The sequence below is a fragment of the Pollachius pollachius genome (assembly GCF_949987615.1).
Source record: "Pollachius pollachius genome assembly, chromosome: 8".
In the NCBI taxonomy this organism is placed as follows: domain Eukaryota; kingdom Metazoa; phylum Chordata; class Actinopteri; order Gadiformes; family Gadidae; genus Pollachius; species Pollachius pollachius.
Genome location: NC_136941.1, coordinates 23,009,860 through 23,027,724, shown reverse-complemented (window position 1 = coordinate 23,027,724; position 17,865 = coordinate 23,009,860). Strand labels below are relative to the sequence as shown.

Genomic DNA, 17,865 nt, shown 5'->3' with positions numbered 1-17,865 from the left:
AGGGATACGGATCCACCAAAAGTGGAAAAGTGGAAGTGAGTAAGGGAAATGGAATGAATGCAATGGAAATAAATAGTAAATGATAACTTATGCACTCATAATATCGTTTGCACACCTAGTCAGGCAATGCAAAAGTCGAAATGTTCTTACTTTCACTACAACACTGACAATGTTGGGACAAATTGAATGTGTCAATATAATCATTGCTTCAGGAAAAATAATTTAATTACTGATTGATTCATGAACAAATACATCCTTGCTTTAGTCAATGGATTTCTGAATGAAGCTAGCATTCCAGGAGAGACTTGGCCCACCTTTGAGTTTCAGATTCAGAAAAGCTACTTCAGCAGACTTCCGGATTCTGTACATCTCTTAACTAAAGTCAGAAGACATTATTTTACAGCTAAAGAGCACGTGTCCTTCAACTGGGGGTCAATGCTGCACCATCACTGCTGCTTATCTGCATTAAGATGAACCTTTATAACAAATCAAAAGGCCTGATGCTAGTGGACGTGGGTCTTCATCCCTGGGTCTGAAACACACATGAGTGGGACAACTAAAAAGACAGCTGATCAGAGCTTTGGTATCAGCTATCTAAGATATTGTTGCCTGTGAATCAATTTGAGCCACATCTCAAGTGCAGATGAGCACTTGTCAGGACTTATTCATGATCTACTGATCGATGATGACATGATGACATGATCCATTTCTTGCCTGGTGACCTTTCCAGCTGAATTATTTTCCCTCTCCGCTTTTCCTTCTCCTCTTACCTTCTCTCCTTACCTTTTTCTCCCTCCTTGTTTCTATAAATATCTTAGAATGCAAGATAGTGGGGAACGCAGATTACGCTGCAGGCAACTTGAACACTTTCATAACTAAACATAAGGAAGAGGGAATAGGAATAAGGCATTTCAGAACGTTGATAATAATCTTTTTTATACTGGAAATAATTATAATATAACGGCTATCGTTTAGGTTAACACTGTGATTCTTATTTTCAATTCAATGCATCAGACACTGTCATTTAGGCAATCTGATATTACTGAATTGTCCACTAAATGCACAAATATCTCAATCCATGTCATACGTCTAGTATTCTAAGCCTGTTTAGCAAGTAATCTGGCATCCATGGCATCGTCTCATACATTATAAAACGTGCAGTGGGCATTTGTGGGAACAGGATAATGTAAGACACTGTGCTAAAGACAGGCCTTTTTTTTTAAAAGATCCCTATGTATTGTTGTGGCTATGTTCTGCCCTCTAGTGGTGTCAAATCATATGATGCAACTTTATGGCATCAGGAAAAATGGATGTCTCGAGCAAACATTTGGAGCGTATTTTGTTCGGTAAATGTGAACAGAAAATGATTTTATAATACGAATAAATCTATCAATACAAATGAGATGATATAGGTTATATTGTTATGCTTATGACTTTATGACAAGGCCCGCACCTTCATAGACACTTTATAATTGTGGCTCACTCTTCCTCTCTCACACACATACTCTTCACATTACATATACAGACCCAGATACAAGACCCCCTCACTCCAACACACACGCATATCCTATCATTAATAAACTATGAGCCTGCATAGGAGCCCAGGCATGAAAGACTGTTATTACGTAACGCACGCATGAAATTGTAAATCACAGGCCTGGGCTCTGGTTTTTCACAAGTGGGAGGGTTGGACTGAAATAGCATGGATTATAATGGGGGTGGGTGGCTTCACGCTGTGTTCGCCTCAATACGTCCTCCCTGTGTGAGGGACCAGGACTCTCCGGCATCTAGTTACAACTGAAAACAGTTGGAATGTGTAGAATTAAACCAATACAACGTAATATATGTAATATATGCAATGTCATAAAATTAAAATATAGTGACGAATGGATGGATGTTCAGACATAGGGCAAGACAGACAGACAATAAGTGACCAGGTGCAAACCCGCATTGAGCTCTTACTTGACTAACTATATTAAAGCCAAAGCTTAAACAAACGTCACAGCATTCCCCACCAGAGGCCACATTGTTAAAAAACACCCCAAATAGAAACACGATAGAATTCCTTTGGTTGTTACTCGAATAATCAAGAAGGCCATTATGCAACCGCTGTGGGGGTCTTGAAGGCAGCCCTCCTTGTTCTCCTACGATCTACGTGTGGTCCCACTGTGGTCTAGCTGAAGAGGCTGCACTGCTACCTTCGCAAAAATGTTCCGCTCCACATCCGAGCCGCAGGGCTAATCAGTGGTGGCAGATAAGAGCCGGGACCTGGGCTGGAGGGGAGGGGGAGGGGATTGATGCGATGACACAAACGGCAATCAGAAACTCCTTCCTGTCTAGTCTATCCAGGTGTGCGAGATGACACAAGTGGCCAAAAAAAGAAGCTCCCTCAGCCCTCCCCCCAGCCTCTCAGCCATCCACCCCTCTGGGATATATGGAGTGTCTCTGTTTCTGTGCAAATCAAAGGGCAATCTGACATGGAGATTCAAGAGGTCTGCAGCTCTCCTCTGCCCCCAGTGTGAGAGCACCGGCAACTGCAGCGGCAGTTGCCGGTGCTCTCACACTGGGGGTGCTCTCACACGCAGGCCAGAGGCAGAGGTGTGTGGAAAAAAGAGAACGGACGAAACTGTGTACGAAACTGTGCACTCATCGTGCAGGAGCAGGAGTACAGGGCTAAAGGGATTGTCTTCTGTTCACTTGTTTTTTTTGTGGTGGTTGTCTTTTTTTATTTTGTTCAATTGTTAGAGAAAGGGAGATGAATATGGATGACAAAAGGAAATGAAAGAACAAGCGAGGAGGAAATAAGGCGATTTAGTTTTTAAAGGAGAGACACATAGAGAGAGGGGGAATAGGAGGGAGAGAGAGGGGGAGAGCGAGCAGAGAGAGAGACCTTGTTTGCCAAGGCTGTTGTGTCTCCAGTGTAGTGGTGGAGCCACTGCAATGCACCAAAACCAAGGGGAGAGAGAGGGTTGGAAGATTGAGGGGGTGGGGTGATAAAAAGAGAACGAGAGACGGAGACAGAAAGAGATATAGGGAAGAGAGAGAGAGAGAGAGAGAGAGAGAGAGAGAGAAAAAGAGGGAAAGGGGTGAGGCAAATTACAAAATGGGAAGGCAGAATGAAATAGTGGGTGGAAGGACGGAACTGGAAGGGAGAGAGGGAAGGAAGGTGTAGAACAAGGCTGGCATAGAGGAAAACACAAGAGAATATCCAATGGAGAGAATGTCGAGATTCAAGATTCAATAAACATATAAGCCATCCATCTAGCTTTGGAGCGAGCCCCTGACTATGACAGGGAGTGGCGGCGGGGAGGACAAAACACAACATCACATTGAGATTTCACTTTTTGGCTCACCTTGTTATTCACAAACCCTGCTGTAGCTGCTTTACCTCAACAAGTAATGCACTGAGTACCACAGACATGCACGCACACACAGACACAGAGAACCAAAGGTATGTGACACTTGCGACGTAGGCAACCGTTCAGCTTCTCTGCACATGTCATTTAAAAAACAGGCCAACCCAAAAGAACCCATTCACACATTGCTGGGTTTTGAACCATCCATTCAAACATCCAGACAGTAAGTGGCCTTCTTAATTTCTAAGTGTCCCCGCACTGAATTCACATAACAAGGGGGGGAGAGAAAGAGAACAAGTAAAAAGAGGGAGGGAGGGATGAGGGAGTGAGTGAGTGAGTGAGTGAGTGAGTGAGTGAGTGAGTGAGTGAGTGAGTGAGTGAGTGAGTGAGTGAGAGTTAAAGAGAGATATGGCCTGCGCGGTGAAGACTGCTGTTGACAGAAATCCTTTTAAAGAAGGAAGCGTTCGGAAGGACGTGCTAGCTAAGCATTGAGTTAGAGGGATTGTTATGTCATGCAATGATGCGCCCATAGCATCTCATCTTACCTGGCCCCACAACTGGTTGGAAGAAAACAAGGGGGGTGGGGGGGTCCAGCAAGATTTGATGTATTTTATCTGAGTACTTTATCACAGAGACAGAGAAACAGTTGGAGAGAGTTAGAAAGATACAGAGACAGAGACAGAGAGACAGAGACAAAGAGAGAGGGAGCGAACTAATGGTATTGTCATGGCTCAATCCAATCCTGGGGCTCAGTGATGGTGAAACCGATTCCCAAAATGGCCAGAGACTATGTCACTGTTCTCTGTTAAATTAACCCCTGTCCTCCACAAAATAGATTTGTTGATTGGATGGATGGACTGATAAATGAGAAACAATGATGAATGGATTAATAAAAAAATAAAAAAAAGACATTTAACTATTGATAACTACATTAAACATGACTACATTTAGCCAATTTGAGACAATGTTTGAGATACTACAGATAAAACTATTGGACTAAAGTTTTCATTCTATGATGTACTTAAGTTTGAACTGTTCTTATTCCCACAGTGATCTAGAACTACACAGCAATCATTCATGGAAATACCTTAAATAATCTGGTTGCTACTGCAAGCACATCTACTGTTCTTCTTAAGTTCCTTATTCCGTTTTCCTTTTTATGTAAGTATTTTTTTTACAATGTAAGCCTTCTCTGACACTTAAACTACTTCAGACATCGTAACTTGGTAAATCTTCAACGTTAACATTCGTTCAAACCATTTAACAAATCAACACACCGAATTTCGATCACCTTTATACCTTTTTCCGAATCACAGTTTAAGTTCCATATCGGCTTCGTTTTCAGCTGGTCTCAATGATTTACGCTGATGTTAGAGCGCGGAGGACGTGCAGGCAGTGTTGCCACCACCAATGGCAAACTCTTTTTGATGTATCATTATTGATTCTGTAACCTTTCTAACCACCCAACTGGAGAAGCGCTCTTTGGCCCCTTAGAATAATTCATAATTGAATGTCCAATCAGCTGACGATGTGATGTGTGGGTTATGTTTTGACACAAATACTGCTCAGACAACCAAAAAGGGTAGACGATGGAGTTGAGTCAACGACAACATCACCAGTTATCACCAGTTACCACCAGTTACTGGAACACACATCTCTTTCCAGCGATCATGCTCCATGGAGTGTAGCTTAATGAACTGAATATGGTGCTTGAGGGGATGGCAAAAGAAATCACCTCTAGCGGTCACTCATCGGCTTGAAGCATGAATGCAGCTCAACCAGACATCTGCTTTAAGGTTTTCACAAGAATCCCCATGACTAGATGAGTATCCAAGTTATTACAAATGTTTCAAAAACAAACTAAAGGCTGTTGATCAAGGTTCTTCTCCATTGAATAATAGACCTAAAAACTATTTCAACATTTCCCTGAAGATCTGATTGCCGCAGATGGGTAGTTTGAACATTCCCACTCACTGGCTAAGGAAACACAAATTACCACTGAAGTGAGGCAGGTACTGATTGATCAGACATCCAACAAAGATTTGGACCAAACCTTTTAGAAACCAGCATGCTTGGGTGTATTCTTTATTCAATTCTTACCATAAATGTTGGTACATTTTTGAAATGATGACTTACGTATTGATCCTCCTAATCTTATCTGACTGCAACCGATCTTGAGCAGCACTGACTCAACAAGCACGTTGATATTTTTTTATGTGTTCCATGACTGGCTAAGCCACAAATCTTGTCGTTTGTGTGTTTGCGCGTGCTTTCTAATTAAGAGTGCATGTCTTATGTGGACACATAAAATGTGATTGTGCTGGTGGTAAATGTATGATGATTATTTTGTCCATGGATATTCTTAGGGCCTAATTTGAATAAAATGAATACATGAATAAGTAACAACTGGGCCATATCAAATTTAATGTGGTTATGCTGTGCTTAAGTGCAGCAGGAACCTTAATGATAAAATGAAGCGAGTAGTTCAAAACGGCCATGCTTTGAAAGTATGAATGTTCATCAGTATGCAAATTGTGTTTTTCTGTGAATCGTTTCCCCTCCAATCTAAACAAAATGCAAATTCTGGAATTTATTTGTAATTCTGAGTACTTAATATTCATACTTGTATAAAATGCAGAAAATAGCATTTCATTCATTTGTCAGGTAAAGCACAAGTTGAAAGAAATTTCAAATTCAATGCATATATTCCTTGCATGCTACTGGACTGAATGACTGAGCGTACACCCACAAGGATGCCATTTTATAATATATTACTATACTTTATTAACAATCAGCAGTACAAGCAGGTCCACAAAGGTGGATTTAAAGGTGATGCCTAGAGTATAGAAGTCCCTGAAATGAAAGCTCTGCCTCGATTATTCAGGGTTACTTGTTCTGGATGAAAAATCCGTTCAGGACTGGAGAACAAGACAGCACTTTGCTACAAACTAAATTATGTATTAAACAAAGAAATAATCATTATTTGCTGAAATAGACAACTAAACTCATAATACTAATGTGTGCTTGATAAAGGGTAGAAATGGAAAAATGTGAATAAAATAATAATAATCAACCTTATCAAAGAGGTAGATTCAATTTCCTCCAAAAGGCCGGTTTGCATCTGTGGGCAGTGTGATCTGTCAATTACAGGTAATTTCTTTAATGGTGTAATGGTGAATTCATCCAAGCTGGTCTGGTTGTCATCCATGTGACAAACTTGCTTCGTAGAATTAACGGGACCAATCAATAGTATGTTGACAGAAGTGAATATTCCCTTGCATGGTCGCACAAGTAAACAGGTTTGATTGAGTCAACCTAAAAACGCTTGCGCAAGTTTTTGAAGTTTTTGAAGAATATCGGAGAAGGGGAGCCTCACTTGTTAAGGCCAACGTTTCTTTCCACTGATTCATTGTCAACCATGTCCACCACCATTGCGAGTCCAAAGACTTTGGAGAACCCAACGTCGTCCTTTATGGGATCATAATATGATCCGGAGGTGCACAGGGCTTTTGGCCATGATATTTTGGAGCTCCGGAAACGGCAACAATCATTTTCTCCTCCAATTTGTGGTTCAATCAGGATTTCAGGGGGTGAACGCTGATAGGCGTCACGACAAAGCATCAAGCGAAATTTGTGGAAAGGATAGAATATATATTTCAACTCGAGCGAAATGTTCGCGCGAGTAGACTCGCGAGCAGAGAAATCCACGTGAACCGGATTGTTGCCATTCATCAATTCATGCTGCAGGTTTTTCAGACGGAAAATACATCTATATTTGCTTCTTTGCATTGACTTTGTATGTATTCCTGCCGCGCTTTTTATTTTTGGTTTGAACGCACCTTAAAACCTATTTGAGCATTCATTTCAGCGAGATAGTCAGCAAAAGAGGAGTAATATCCTTAATACAAGCCCTACATCTGGATGGGGACCTGATAACCATGCATTCATATACCAGTCCAAGGCTCATTCCTATCTTCATGCATTGATTGATAGGCTGCTGCCTCGTCACTTCCATCCATCCATCCGTTCTAACATAACACATCCTAACATATATAGTTTGACCTAGACTGTTCTGCAGTCACCCTTTGACATTGCACAACAGCATGTCATAGACTGTAATGGTGATTGAATGGTTATTCTTTGGTTGGCACAAACCAACACAAGCCCTGGTAAAAAGTTCAGCCAACACAAAGATAGACTGGGCAGATTTCAATGAATAATGATGTATACGTCACACAGAGTGACACACACACACACGCACACACACACACACACACACACACACACACACACACACACACACACACACACACACACACACACACACACACACACACACACACACACTCTTCTTACCTGTCAAGGTGCTATGGCAACCAGCCGGAAAGCTGGCCAGTGTTGTGTGCTGGCCTCACACAGCCCACAGATAACTCACCCTGTAAGCCCCATAGGTATTTCAGCTCCAGCTTAATCCCCCGCTGCCGTAACTCAAGGTCACAGACCAGATAGTTGTAGTCCAGCTGAGAACAGCTCCTTATTACAAGACACTGTTCAGCAAGGGCTTGGAGTTCCAATTCAAAGGGAGGTTTTCACCTTTTTGAAATGTTACCAAGGATGGAATATGGAACTTTACTCCAATTGGCTGAAGTTCCCCTCTGGAAAGACTCTGCTTGGGCCACTGCCCCTAAGAATGTCTGTGAGTGTGAGTGACACACCCTGTGTGTGTGTGTGTGTGTGTGTGTGTGTGTGTGTGTGTGTGTGTGTGTGTGTGTGTGTGTGTGTGTGCGTGTGTGTGTATGTGTGTATGTGTGTGTGTGTGTGTGTATGTGTGTGTATGTGTGTGTGTGTGTGTGTGTGTGTGTGTGTGTGTGTGTGTGTGTGTGTCTGTGTGTGTGTGTGTCAATCTATTCGGTTTTAATGGCAGATATTAACAAATGTTTGTCCCCATTAGTCTGTGTATGGTTTTCTTTACAGTCAGTCACAAAAATACGTAAATAAATTGTCCAACATTATCAAATTTGCGTCCACAACCTCAACCCTCATCTCCCGCTGTAACAAACAACGATCATTATGTGAGAAATCATCCAGATGATTATAGCTCCATTCTGTTCTTCCCTTTATTTTTCCCCATTATCCCACCGCCCCTCTTGTTTACCAGAGAGGGAGAGAGAGAGACAGAAAGAGAGAGAGAGAGAGAGAACGAGGAAACAAGAGAAAACAAGAGAGAAAGAGAGGAAAAGAGAGAAAGAGAAAGAGAAAGAGAGGAAGAATGAGAGGTGGTGAGAATGAGAGAGTGCCAGAGAAGACGTCCTCGGGGAGCAGGAGGCCTGCAGTGTGGCCCCTGAGGGCCTCTGTGACCTGCTTCCACCTGACAGCTCTGGTAAATGGAGCTCTCCAAACATGACCAACAGGAGCCCAGATGAGCCCGATGCCCATTCATCAGCCGCTGAGGGACCGCCACGGTGTTGGCATTTCAACCTTTAGTAGAACACCTCCTGGGAGTTGTGTGGACCTCTACACTGTAGAAAATCCTGTTCATTTGTTTTTTCTATGGTGAGTGCATGTGTATGCATGTGCAATTACCACACATTAAAAACAAATATCAAATGTTGTTTTTGAACGGCAGAGAAGAGATTTGCTGTGTTAATATAAATAGAAATTATCCCACAAGGCAGGTAGTGATGTGGATCCAACAATTCAAATATCAGTAAGATTGTGAGTTACTATGGCAGCAGACATGGCAGGTCTATGAGGTGACATCATCCAGCCTAACATCTACCTTTTTCCACCTTTCCTCCTTTTCGTTCCATGTTATCGTCACCGAGATCTGCCCGGCAGCCTGCCTACATGTTAGGGTCCTTTTGTCACTTTCTATCCATTGCTCTCCACCCCCATCCCTGCTACGCAGACACACTTACATAACCACAATGCTCTCTTTCTCTCATGTATATAAAAGGTCATAGTGCCCCCTGTTGACTCAGCAGTGTAAATGCAGCACCCTTGCCTAGTAACAGGATTAGATATCTCTAATCTAATGCAATGGAATACATGACTGACTGAACATAGAACATTCCAATATCATATATATGTATATACATATGATATATAATGTCATACTTTACCTTAAAATGGTTGACCTTTAAGTTGTAGAAAGAATTTATGGTCAATGACTTTAAGGTTCGCTGAGGTACTGCTGGAAAATACTGAGAAGCAGTTTGTTTTTTGAGTGCTCATCTTGATCGGTTGCCCTCTGGTGGTAATCAACACCACTGCACTCCCATCCACTCAGATGGAAGGAACCTCATCAATGAACTGCCCTCTGATCATCTGATTCGATTTAAACAGCTCTCATAAAATATAAATAGGGCATCAGACATCCGCAGGTAAAGGCGTACGAGTTGTATCGATCAAAACAGTATTGATGGCCTCCCCCACCCCTACCTTTGACAGCTAAAGAGGGATAACGTTGTAAGTGATGGCTGAGCTGTGCATCTAATGGTTATTGTGATGAGAAATCAATGAGGCTTCTGAGGGAGCGTGGGCAGCCCTTTAATGACATTATTGTGTAGGCAGACGGAGGAGGATAAAACAAATGGACGTGTAGTATCAAACAAAGAGGTGATGGTGGTGATCTGTCTGCATGCACAAATGGGAGTGCTTTTGGCCATCTGATGTTTCATGAAGGATGTCTTGTTGTCATCATTAACAAAGGGACGTTTACATTGGGAGTCTTCGATTCTACAGCGGATTGACTCTGGAACTGAAAATAATCCTTTCATATCCTCTGGGGATTAGATGCCTTGGAATAAACTGAATACAAACATGAACATCTTCCAAATTTATATTTAATTTACCTTGTATCCTCTTACCAGCACTTACTTTCGCTGTGACCAAAATATCTCAATATCGTATCATATTCAGTTATAAGTCAGACTGCAATGTACAGAGGCCGCCACTAGGTGGTTAAGAGGAGCTGAGTAGTGCGACATGCATAATGCAATGTCACCAGTCCAGAATCAAGTGCCCATCTTCTATTCACCCAGGATCAGTGATGGCAGAAAAACAAAAAGGACTGGCATGCACAAAAGCTGGTCTTTTTTTACAAATGCCCACAAAAGCATGAACACATGCAAATACGCACAGACACACACAGGGATGTTGGTCCTCAAACACGTGGCCATGAAAAGGCCTTTTGTCCGTGACAGATAATCATCACTGCCAACCAGCAAATTGGTCTATTCAAGTATTGGTTAACCATAGCAGTAACAGTCCCACCAACAATGATGAAGCCAAAATAATGCTTCATTGTTTTAATTTGTAGTTTGTTTTCACGGTGAGAAAAGTCTCATCAAGCAACCAATCTGTGTGAACAAACCCATCTTGACATATCAAAGTGCACACACACTTTGCTTGTCCATCGAAATCCGAGGACGACTCATTTAATGATCAGATCTTTGAGGGCTGAACGTTCCTATCTCACACACGAACACACACACAAACATTTAAAACCATCGCCACAACCCGTCATTTGATTGCAATTGTGAGGTCATTAGGTTGCTTGATTGCTGTCGGTGTGGTTGTGGGGGCAGTGGGGTTCGTATGCTGGGTCATTCTGTTCCGCTAAGTATTTGACCCCGAGAAATGAAAAAAGGGAACAAGCTGACACAGATTAAGGCCACTGTCAAAGCTGCCCCTCTGATCCCGGAGCGGGGATGATGGTCATGTATTAACATGGACGGACAGGGCCCATCTCATCAGTGAGGGCCAATGCTCTGGGCTTTGAAAAGCACCTCACTTTGACTAATTCTCATGTTCTCTCACACACACACACACACACACACACACACACACACACACACACACACACACACACACACACACACACACACGCACACACACACACACACACACACATATATACACACACACGCACACACACACTCTTGTAAGCGGCCCTTTTGCTGAAATCACCCTTTGACTGAATAACTGCAGGAAACCAAGCCAAGGCCGATGGAGTTCATTAATAATTCAATGCTCTATAAATGGAACCAGCCAGATCTCCCTAAAACATGTCGGGACAGAGGAGACCTGCTTGCTCAAGGACTAAGGAAGAGCATACGAGGTGAGCTGTTGAGTCTATCAAATAAAAAACGAATAGACTACTCCCCTTTGGGGCTACACTTGAGTGCAGCCAAATAACGGTCCAAGAGTCTTGTATCTCCTGGTCCCTTGAAAGCAGTAGCAATTCAAAACTCCCCTGTACAGTAAAAATACACGTATAGGCTTGGCACATCATTATCGCTGTCGAAAGCAAGAATTAGGAATTCCCTAAAAGTACATTGTTTGCTAATAACAGGAATGCATATATTCAATAAAGCCCATAATCAGTCGCAAAATATACATCATGTTCTTAGCAAAGGAACAAAAACATTTTGCAAAAATCCTGCCAATTTCATAATATTCTGAGAAAAGATGCAAACAAAAAAGTGAAGCCAATGTCCTCAATGTTTTTCTTAACGTGTATTCTGAACACTAAAAATGTAACATTCTATTCTGTAACACCAGAGCGGATATGAACTATAAACCATCTTAACAGCAATCAACTCCCCTTCCTAGAGCCCGGCCAGCCATTGCAGTTAACATAGCTCTCCCTCAAGCTCCTCTGCATGATCAAGGGCAGAGGGGACGCCCGCTAGACAGGCCAGCGGGTGTCTGCTTTCTTCCCACCGTCGACAACCACAGACAGCTCACACCTCACTCCCTGCCCATCGATCAGCAGCCCTTGACGAGGCTGGGGGAGGGGTGGGGAAGCAGTCTGGTAGACTTTGCATGGGGCCTGCGTGGTAGATGAGAGCAAGGCATTTGGTTTATGACACCGTGGAAAAAACACTGGGATTGATTTGGTTCTGGGAAACTGCCAAAGCGGCAACCGTTGACACAGGTGTGAGTTAAGGTGAAGGTGTGTTTATGCAGAATGCAGTAATGCACGCATGACACTAGTCTGGATACATGCTGCATTCACAACACAATGCATCCTCGAGTCTAGATGGTATGCCTGTGTGTGCAGCTCTATAACTAGACATTGTTCAAAAATTGGCAAGGATTTCACTGTAAATTAGTCCTGACTCGTCTTAGATTGGAGGGCTTAGACATTTTCCATTTATTATTAGCTATTATAGATAGTTGACTACATTTTGCATTCTAGCCAACTGCTACCGATTCTCAATGAAAATGGAAGAAGCTAGCGTGTAGAGAACATTGAATATTTAACCTTTCATTCATGTTCCAAAAATAGAGCACACATGAGCATAATGACCTGTTCATTATTTTTCCTATTTCTGAATTCAAGCAGAGTACTTTGAGATATTGTACATGCTTCTCATGCTATACTATTACCCCTAGGAATCATTCAGTGAATTACTGACATTTTGTTGGAATTCTGCCAAGCCTTGTTTAATAAAATAAAAGAAGAAATAATCAACTAAAATAAAAGAGGGAGAAATGTTGCTAGCTTAATGTTTTAATAATCCTTGATTATTATACAGAAGTGCTTTCACCGATAAGAAAAAAAACATTAGCAAAACAACACTGGTGAAAATGCATGGTGTGTCGCCATAGCAACTAAGGTTGCACGATATTGGAAATAAATCATATTGTAATATTTGGTCTTTCTGCTATACATATTGCACTATGAGAAAAAAAAGAAAAAAGGAATGGATCATTGTACAATGATTTGGATGATTTTGTAGCGGAGTTTATCTGCATTGATCCCTTTGGGGCCGCTCTCGGATGGTGCAACACTTGCAAAGGCATCCAAAATAGTTTTTTGCTTTTGCTTTGCATGGCATTCAGATTTGGCTTTGCACTCGTTATACAGAGCTTGATGTGGTGAATTAAATGGGACAATAAATGAGTCGTGCTGCCTTTTGTTGTGGCAACAATTGCAAGGCACTTGTTTTGGGTTAACATTGTCTTTTCTGAAACCAAGATAATTCCATACAACCGACTGGCTATTCTCTTTGGAATTAAATCTTCTTGCTGGCTCATTGTGAAGTTTTGTTCTACGACTGCTTTGGTTGTCTGATCTTAAACTGATCAACATAAGTGATTGGTGGTTCACTGTGCATGATGAGCCTGTATGTCAACAAGCGTTGTGTATCCAAGAACCGTTAAATCAGAGTACATTATGTCATATCAGACAGACTTCTCTTGTAAATTAGCCATGGAAAATAAGAACTGTACCATTTTTCTTAAAAAAAAAAAAAATGATAATGATAATAATAATTGTTATTATATTGCACGTCCAGCAATCGGACATGCGCGTATTGCGATTTCAATAGGAGAACGATATGGTGCAGCCCTAATGGCTGCCCAATAGAAACAGATGGATGATTCAGAGACTACACTCTCCACAGCATTGCATGTTCGACGAGTGGAAGTCCTACCACAAAAACATTCCACCTCTTGAAGGAACACAGACTGCTGCTGAGCTTGGTTCTGCGAGTTGGATTTTTTTTATCCATCTCATGAGGATGATGACGACTACAAATGTTAATAAAATACGTTGTTGGGAAATGCTGACGGGGCATTTTTCTCATTGTCTATTTCCCTCTACTGTGGAGGAGGGGTTGTGGGTCGGACCTCTGAAAGGAGAGTGAAGGGGCGTGGGAGGGGGAGCAGCTGAATCGGTAATCAGCGGTTTCCATCTCTCAGCCCTGGGTTAATTGTGGCCCTCCGTCAGGCTGGTGCTAAGGCACTGCCATGCCAGGCCCTGATCCAACACCCAGGAATGGGGAAAGGCTTTTTGTAAGATGTATTACTCACACTAGGGATGTAACGATACATGTATTCACATTGAACTGAATCGGTACGGACGTCACGGTTTGGTGCATGAATTACACGGAGAATACACAGTATAAAATTAGATAAAAATTTGCGTGCGAATTAATTAATGTAATGCAGAACTAATGTTAGATACGCGAGTTCTTCACGGACAACTAAACTGCAGCCCTCATTGGCGTCTAGGTAGCCGAGCTCCTTCTTCAGGCTAGTGCTACTGTTTCTTTGTCAGGTCGCCGGTCGACTGAGTGAGTGAGTCAGTACGTTTACATGCACAGCTTAATCAGATTAAAGCCATAGTTTGACTATGCTCCTCAATTGGACAACTGTAATTGTCCGAGTATACATGGCTGTGAGAAAATCGATTCATTGGCCGAAGCATGTCATGCCCCGGTAGGATAGGTAGCACTGTACCCATTTCAACTAGTGATAGTAGAGCCACCGGCTGACCTCTTTACGTCACCAGCAACAACAAGCTCAGCCGGCATTCGAGAAAGATGTTTTAAGTAAACAGCTGTCAGTTGACTTCGAGTCCATGTCATTTCAAATGACATGGACCCGAAGTCAACTGACAGCTGTCCCGCATACAGCAACCCCTTTCTCCTCCATGTTGCGTTTCAATCTGGACTTCAGAGAGTCAAAGCCAAAGTTCCTTTCCCCCCATTCCTTCTCCACCACGGCCGAGATAACCCCCACTACGACGAGTCTTTGTTGTGGAAGCACCAGAGTCGGAGAACCCGGCGCAGCCATAATATCAGAGAATATCCCTGTCAGTTCGGCCATGGTTCAATGAATGAATAAATATCGTAAACATGTCGTTAGAAAAAAATATATATTGTGCCCGAAGTTACTAGTTTACAACCTCGTTGATAACCAACGTTTAGGAAAACATGTACTTTTAATTCAGCCTTGGGTGAAATCGAAGCGTAGTATGTATTGAATGCATGTTGATGATGATACACTTCTTATAGGGGGTAATGGCATGACACTGGCTTCCTCCATCTTCTGCGTCACCTTTTTAAATAAATCGCCGTTTCTCGTTTCCCGACAGCGACAACCATAAACATATAAAGAAATAATTAAATATTTATATTTATAAAGAAATAAGAATTGTTTATATGTCTATGGCGACAAGAACACGACCACCTTCTCCTTTTACTTCCTAACGTCCCCCGGCCGTGAGATCTCGAGCATGCACAGAACGCGAACTCCGATATGCGATCAGAGATAGCAGCACTAAAGACGAGTGTGGCGAGTGGCGGCGACCCACAAGAGTTAGTTGGACCCGCCCGCCTCATTGAGGTCGCAAGTGTGGGAAAACTTCGGTTTCCCAGTCACTTACAGTAGTAAAGTAGTTCCCTTCATTGTACCGAACTCGTACAGAACCGTGATGTCTGAAACGAGGTATGAACCGAACCGTGACTTCAGGGTACCGTTACATCCCTAACTCACACATATACAATATATGTCTACATGTTCGATAACAATTTTAATGGGAATCAGAGTAGGCTCTGATTGATAATCAGAAACTGTGATTAGGTCTTCATCATCAGCTTACGCAGTGGGAGAGTATTGATCGATTTCGCATAAGTATATATATATTTACATGACTACCTGAATAGTGGCACTTTTATGGTTTATTCCATGAATGCCTCTATTATATTCCTGGTTCTAAGCGGGAAATTCAGTCACTTCTGTACTGAACTCGGTTGAACTAGTCCTCATGCACCCCTTTATTAGCCTTTAGAGAAGTTGTTACAGAATGGAACCCAAATTAACCCTTCTGTAGCCACTTCAAATGAGCAAAACCATGCTAATTTGACCTAGTAACTATTGGCATGCATGTTAATACTGTAGCTATTAAATCAGTATCTCCAAGATACTAGAGGAACTCATCAATTTGCAAGGATATCTGAGACAGGGCAAAAATACATATTTCCTACTTCAACAGCTGGGCACCAATGAAGTCGCCTTTCCTTTCTTGATTGTAATGCACAAATTGTTGTTACGGATGCACTTAGACCGAAATATTCTGGTAACAATCAGTATAACCTTGGAAAAGAGGGGGCAGCGTCTTGCAATTGGCACTTGTTCGGAAATGGGTATGGCTGATATTCACTTAGACCGCCGGTAGGCCTATATCATGAGATCCAGCCACGCACTCAAAGAATAACAAAAACTAAAAAGATCCCCTTGTAGTGAAGAATTCAGGGACATGACAAGAATCAGACATGACAAGAATATACCAGAATGAAGATATTTACATGACAAATTACAGTCTTCTTGATCAGACAGTAACCAAACAAGGGCCAACACACACAATCACACACAGACACGCGCGCACACACACACGCACGCACACACGTGTCTGAAGACAGTCTGATGGTGGCGCCGTTGTTACCCAGCAGCGCGCGGCTAAAAACGTGCGTCCAAAAGCAAACCGCTCAGGCGGCGACATGATTCCTACCTTTCAGCACCACCACCTCGGCGCTGGTTTCAGCCTCTTTGTCCGGTGGACAGCTGGCAGTCGGCTCATCTCCTTCGAACAGCTGGTTCACCTCCCCCTGGACGTCTGAGGCGCTCCGGTCGCTCTTGGAGACCGTAAACCTCTGGCTCATGGTGACCGACCGGCACCGCGCCGCGGGGGACCGGAGACGGGTTAAACGACCTGGGCTCGGCCTCGGTAAATGGACGCTTCAGATGAACGGTGAACGACGTCCACAATGAGGACAAGGGAAAGAGCTGATTTCACTTTTGCAATGCACCTGTTCCTTCGACGTAATTGGCAAGTTTTTTTCCGAATACTACGTCTTGGGAGAGCCGGGTCTTTTTGTTCAGTGATGTGATACGGAGTGATCCATAGGCTACAGGATACAGGAGGGATACGGAGTGGTCCATATGAGTGATCCACAGCATCAACCGGTGTCTCAGTGATGTTTGCTGCTCCGGGTCCTAGAGCCGTCGTGTTTATGATCCCTGTATAGAGCGCAACACTGTGGTTCCGGAAGTAAAAATCCCAATCATTTTCTCCGTAGAGGTATTGATTAGCAACCATCCAAAGAATACTTACCATATGGAGTGTTACCATGGAAACGATGACTGCTGCCACTGAACTCGATGCTTACAACAGCAACCATGATTTCTCTTAGATTAATGGACATTTAGGGAGTTGTTGTAAGAGCTGTAGAGGAAATGAGCTCTACATGTTAAAAAATATGTTGATATAGAATATATGATAAAAAAAATAAAAGTAAAAATAAATGATACAGAGCTTTGTAGTAATTTTGGTAGAATAAAAGATAGGAATACATAATGTTGAAAGGATATATTAATGGAATTCAAGACTGAATTTAAATGTATTAAAAACAAGTAACGTTATTTCGCGTTGACTGCAGTCAGAAACAAAGGAACTATCATGTCGATGACAACGCTCTATATGAAACACTATAAGCCTACATGAACACACAGAATATATGGTACAACTTGTAGGCTATTAACAATATAAACAATACTAGAAAATGCATTTCCTGCAGAAAATGTGGTGAGTGCTGTAGTACAAAGTGAGGTTGAAAATATTTTTTTAATGAAGCCACATAGATTAAGACATAAAGAAACGTTATATGGCTTAAATCAAGTGAAGGGATTTGAACAGAGTTCGAAATTCTAAATG

The 17,865-nt window shown here is 42.3% G+C and overlaps 1 protein-coding gene across 2 annotated transcripts in view; it reads right to left on the bottom strand.

Annotated features, from left to right (window-relative positions):
* slc12a5a (solute carrier family 12 member 5a) overlaps positions 1 to 16,813 on the bottom strand; it is a gene marked incomplete at both ends in the record, with an annotated part of 140,143 nt that extends 123,330 nt beyond the window's left edge. For both annotated transcript variants that reach the window (XM_079741738.1, XM_079741739.1), the window contains one exon: positions 16,663 to 16,813. In XM_079741738.1, coding sequence (XP_079597864.1) covers positions 16,663 to 16,813 — 151 coding nt within the window. The remainder of the gene's footprint in view (positions 1 to 16,662) is intronic.
* Between the last annotated feature and the right edge of the window lie 1,052 nt (positions 16,814 to 17,865).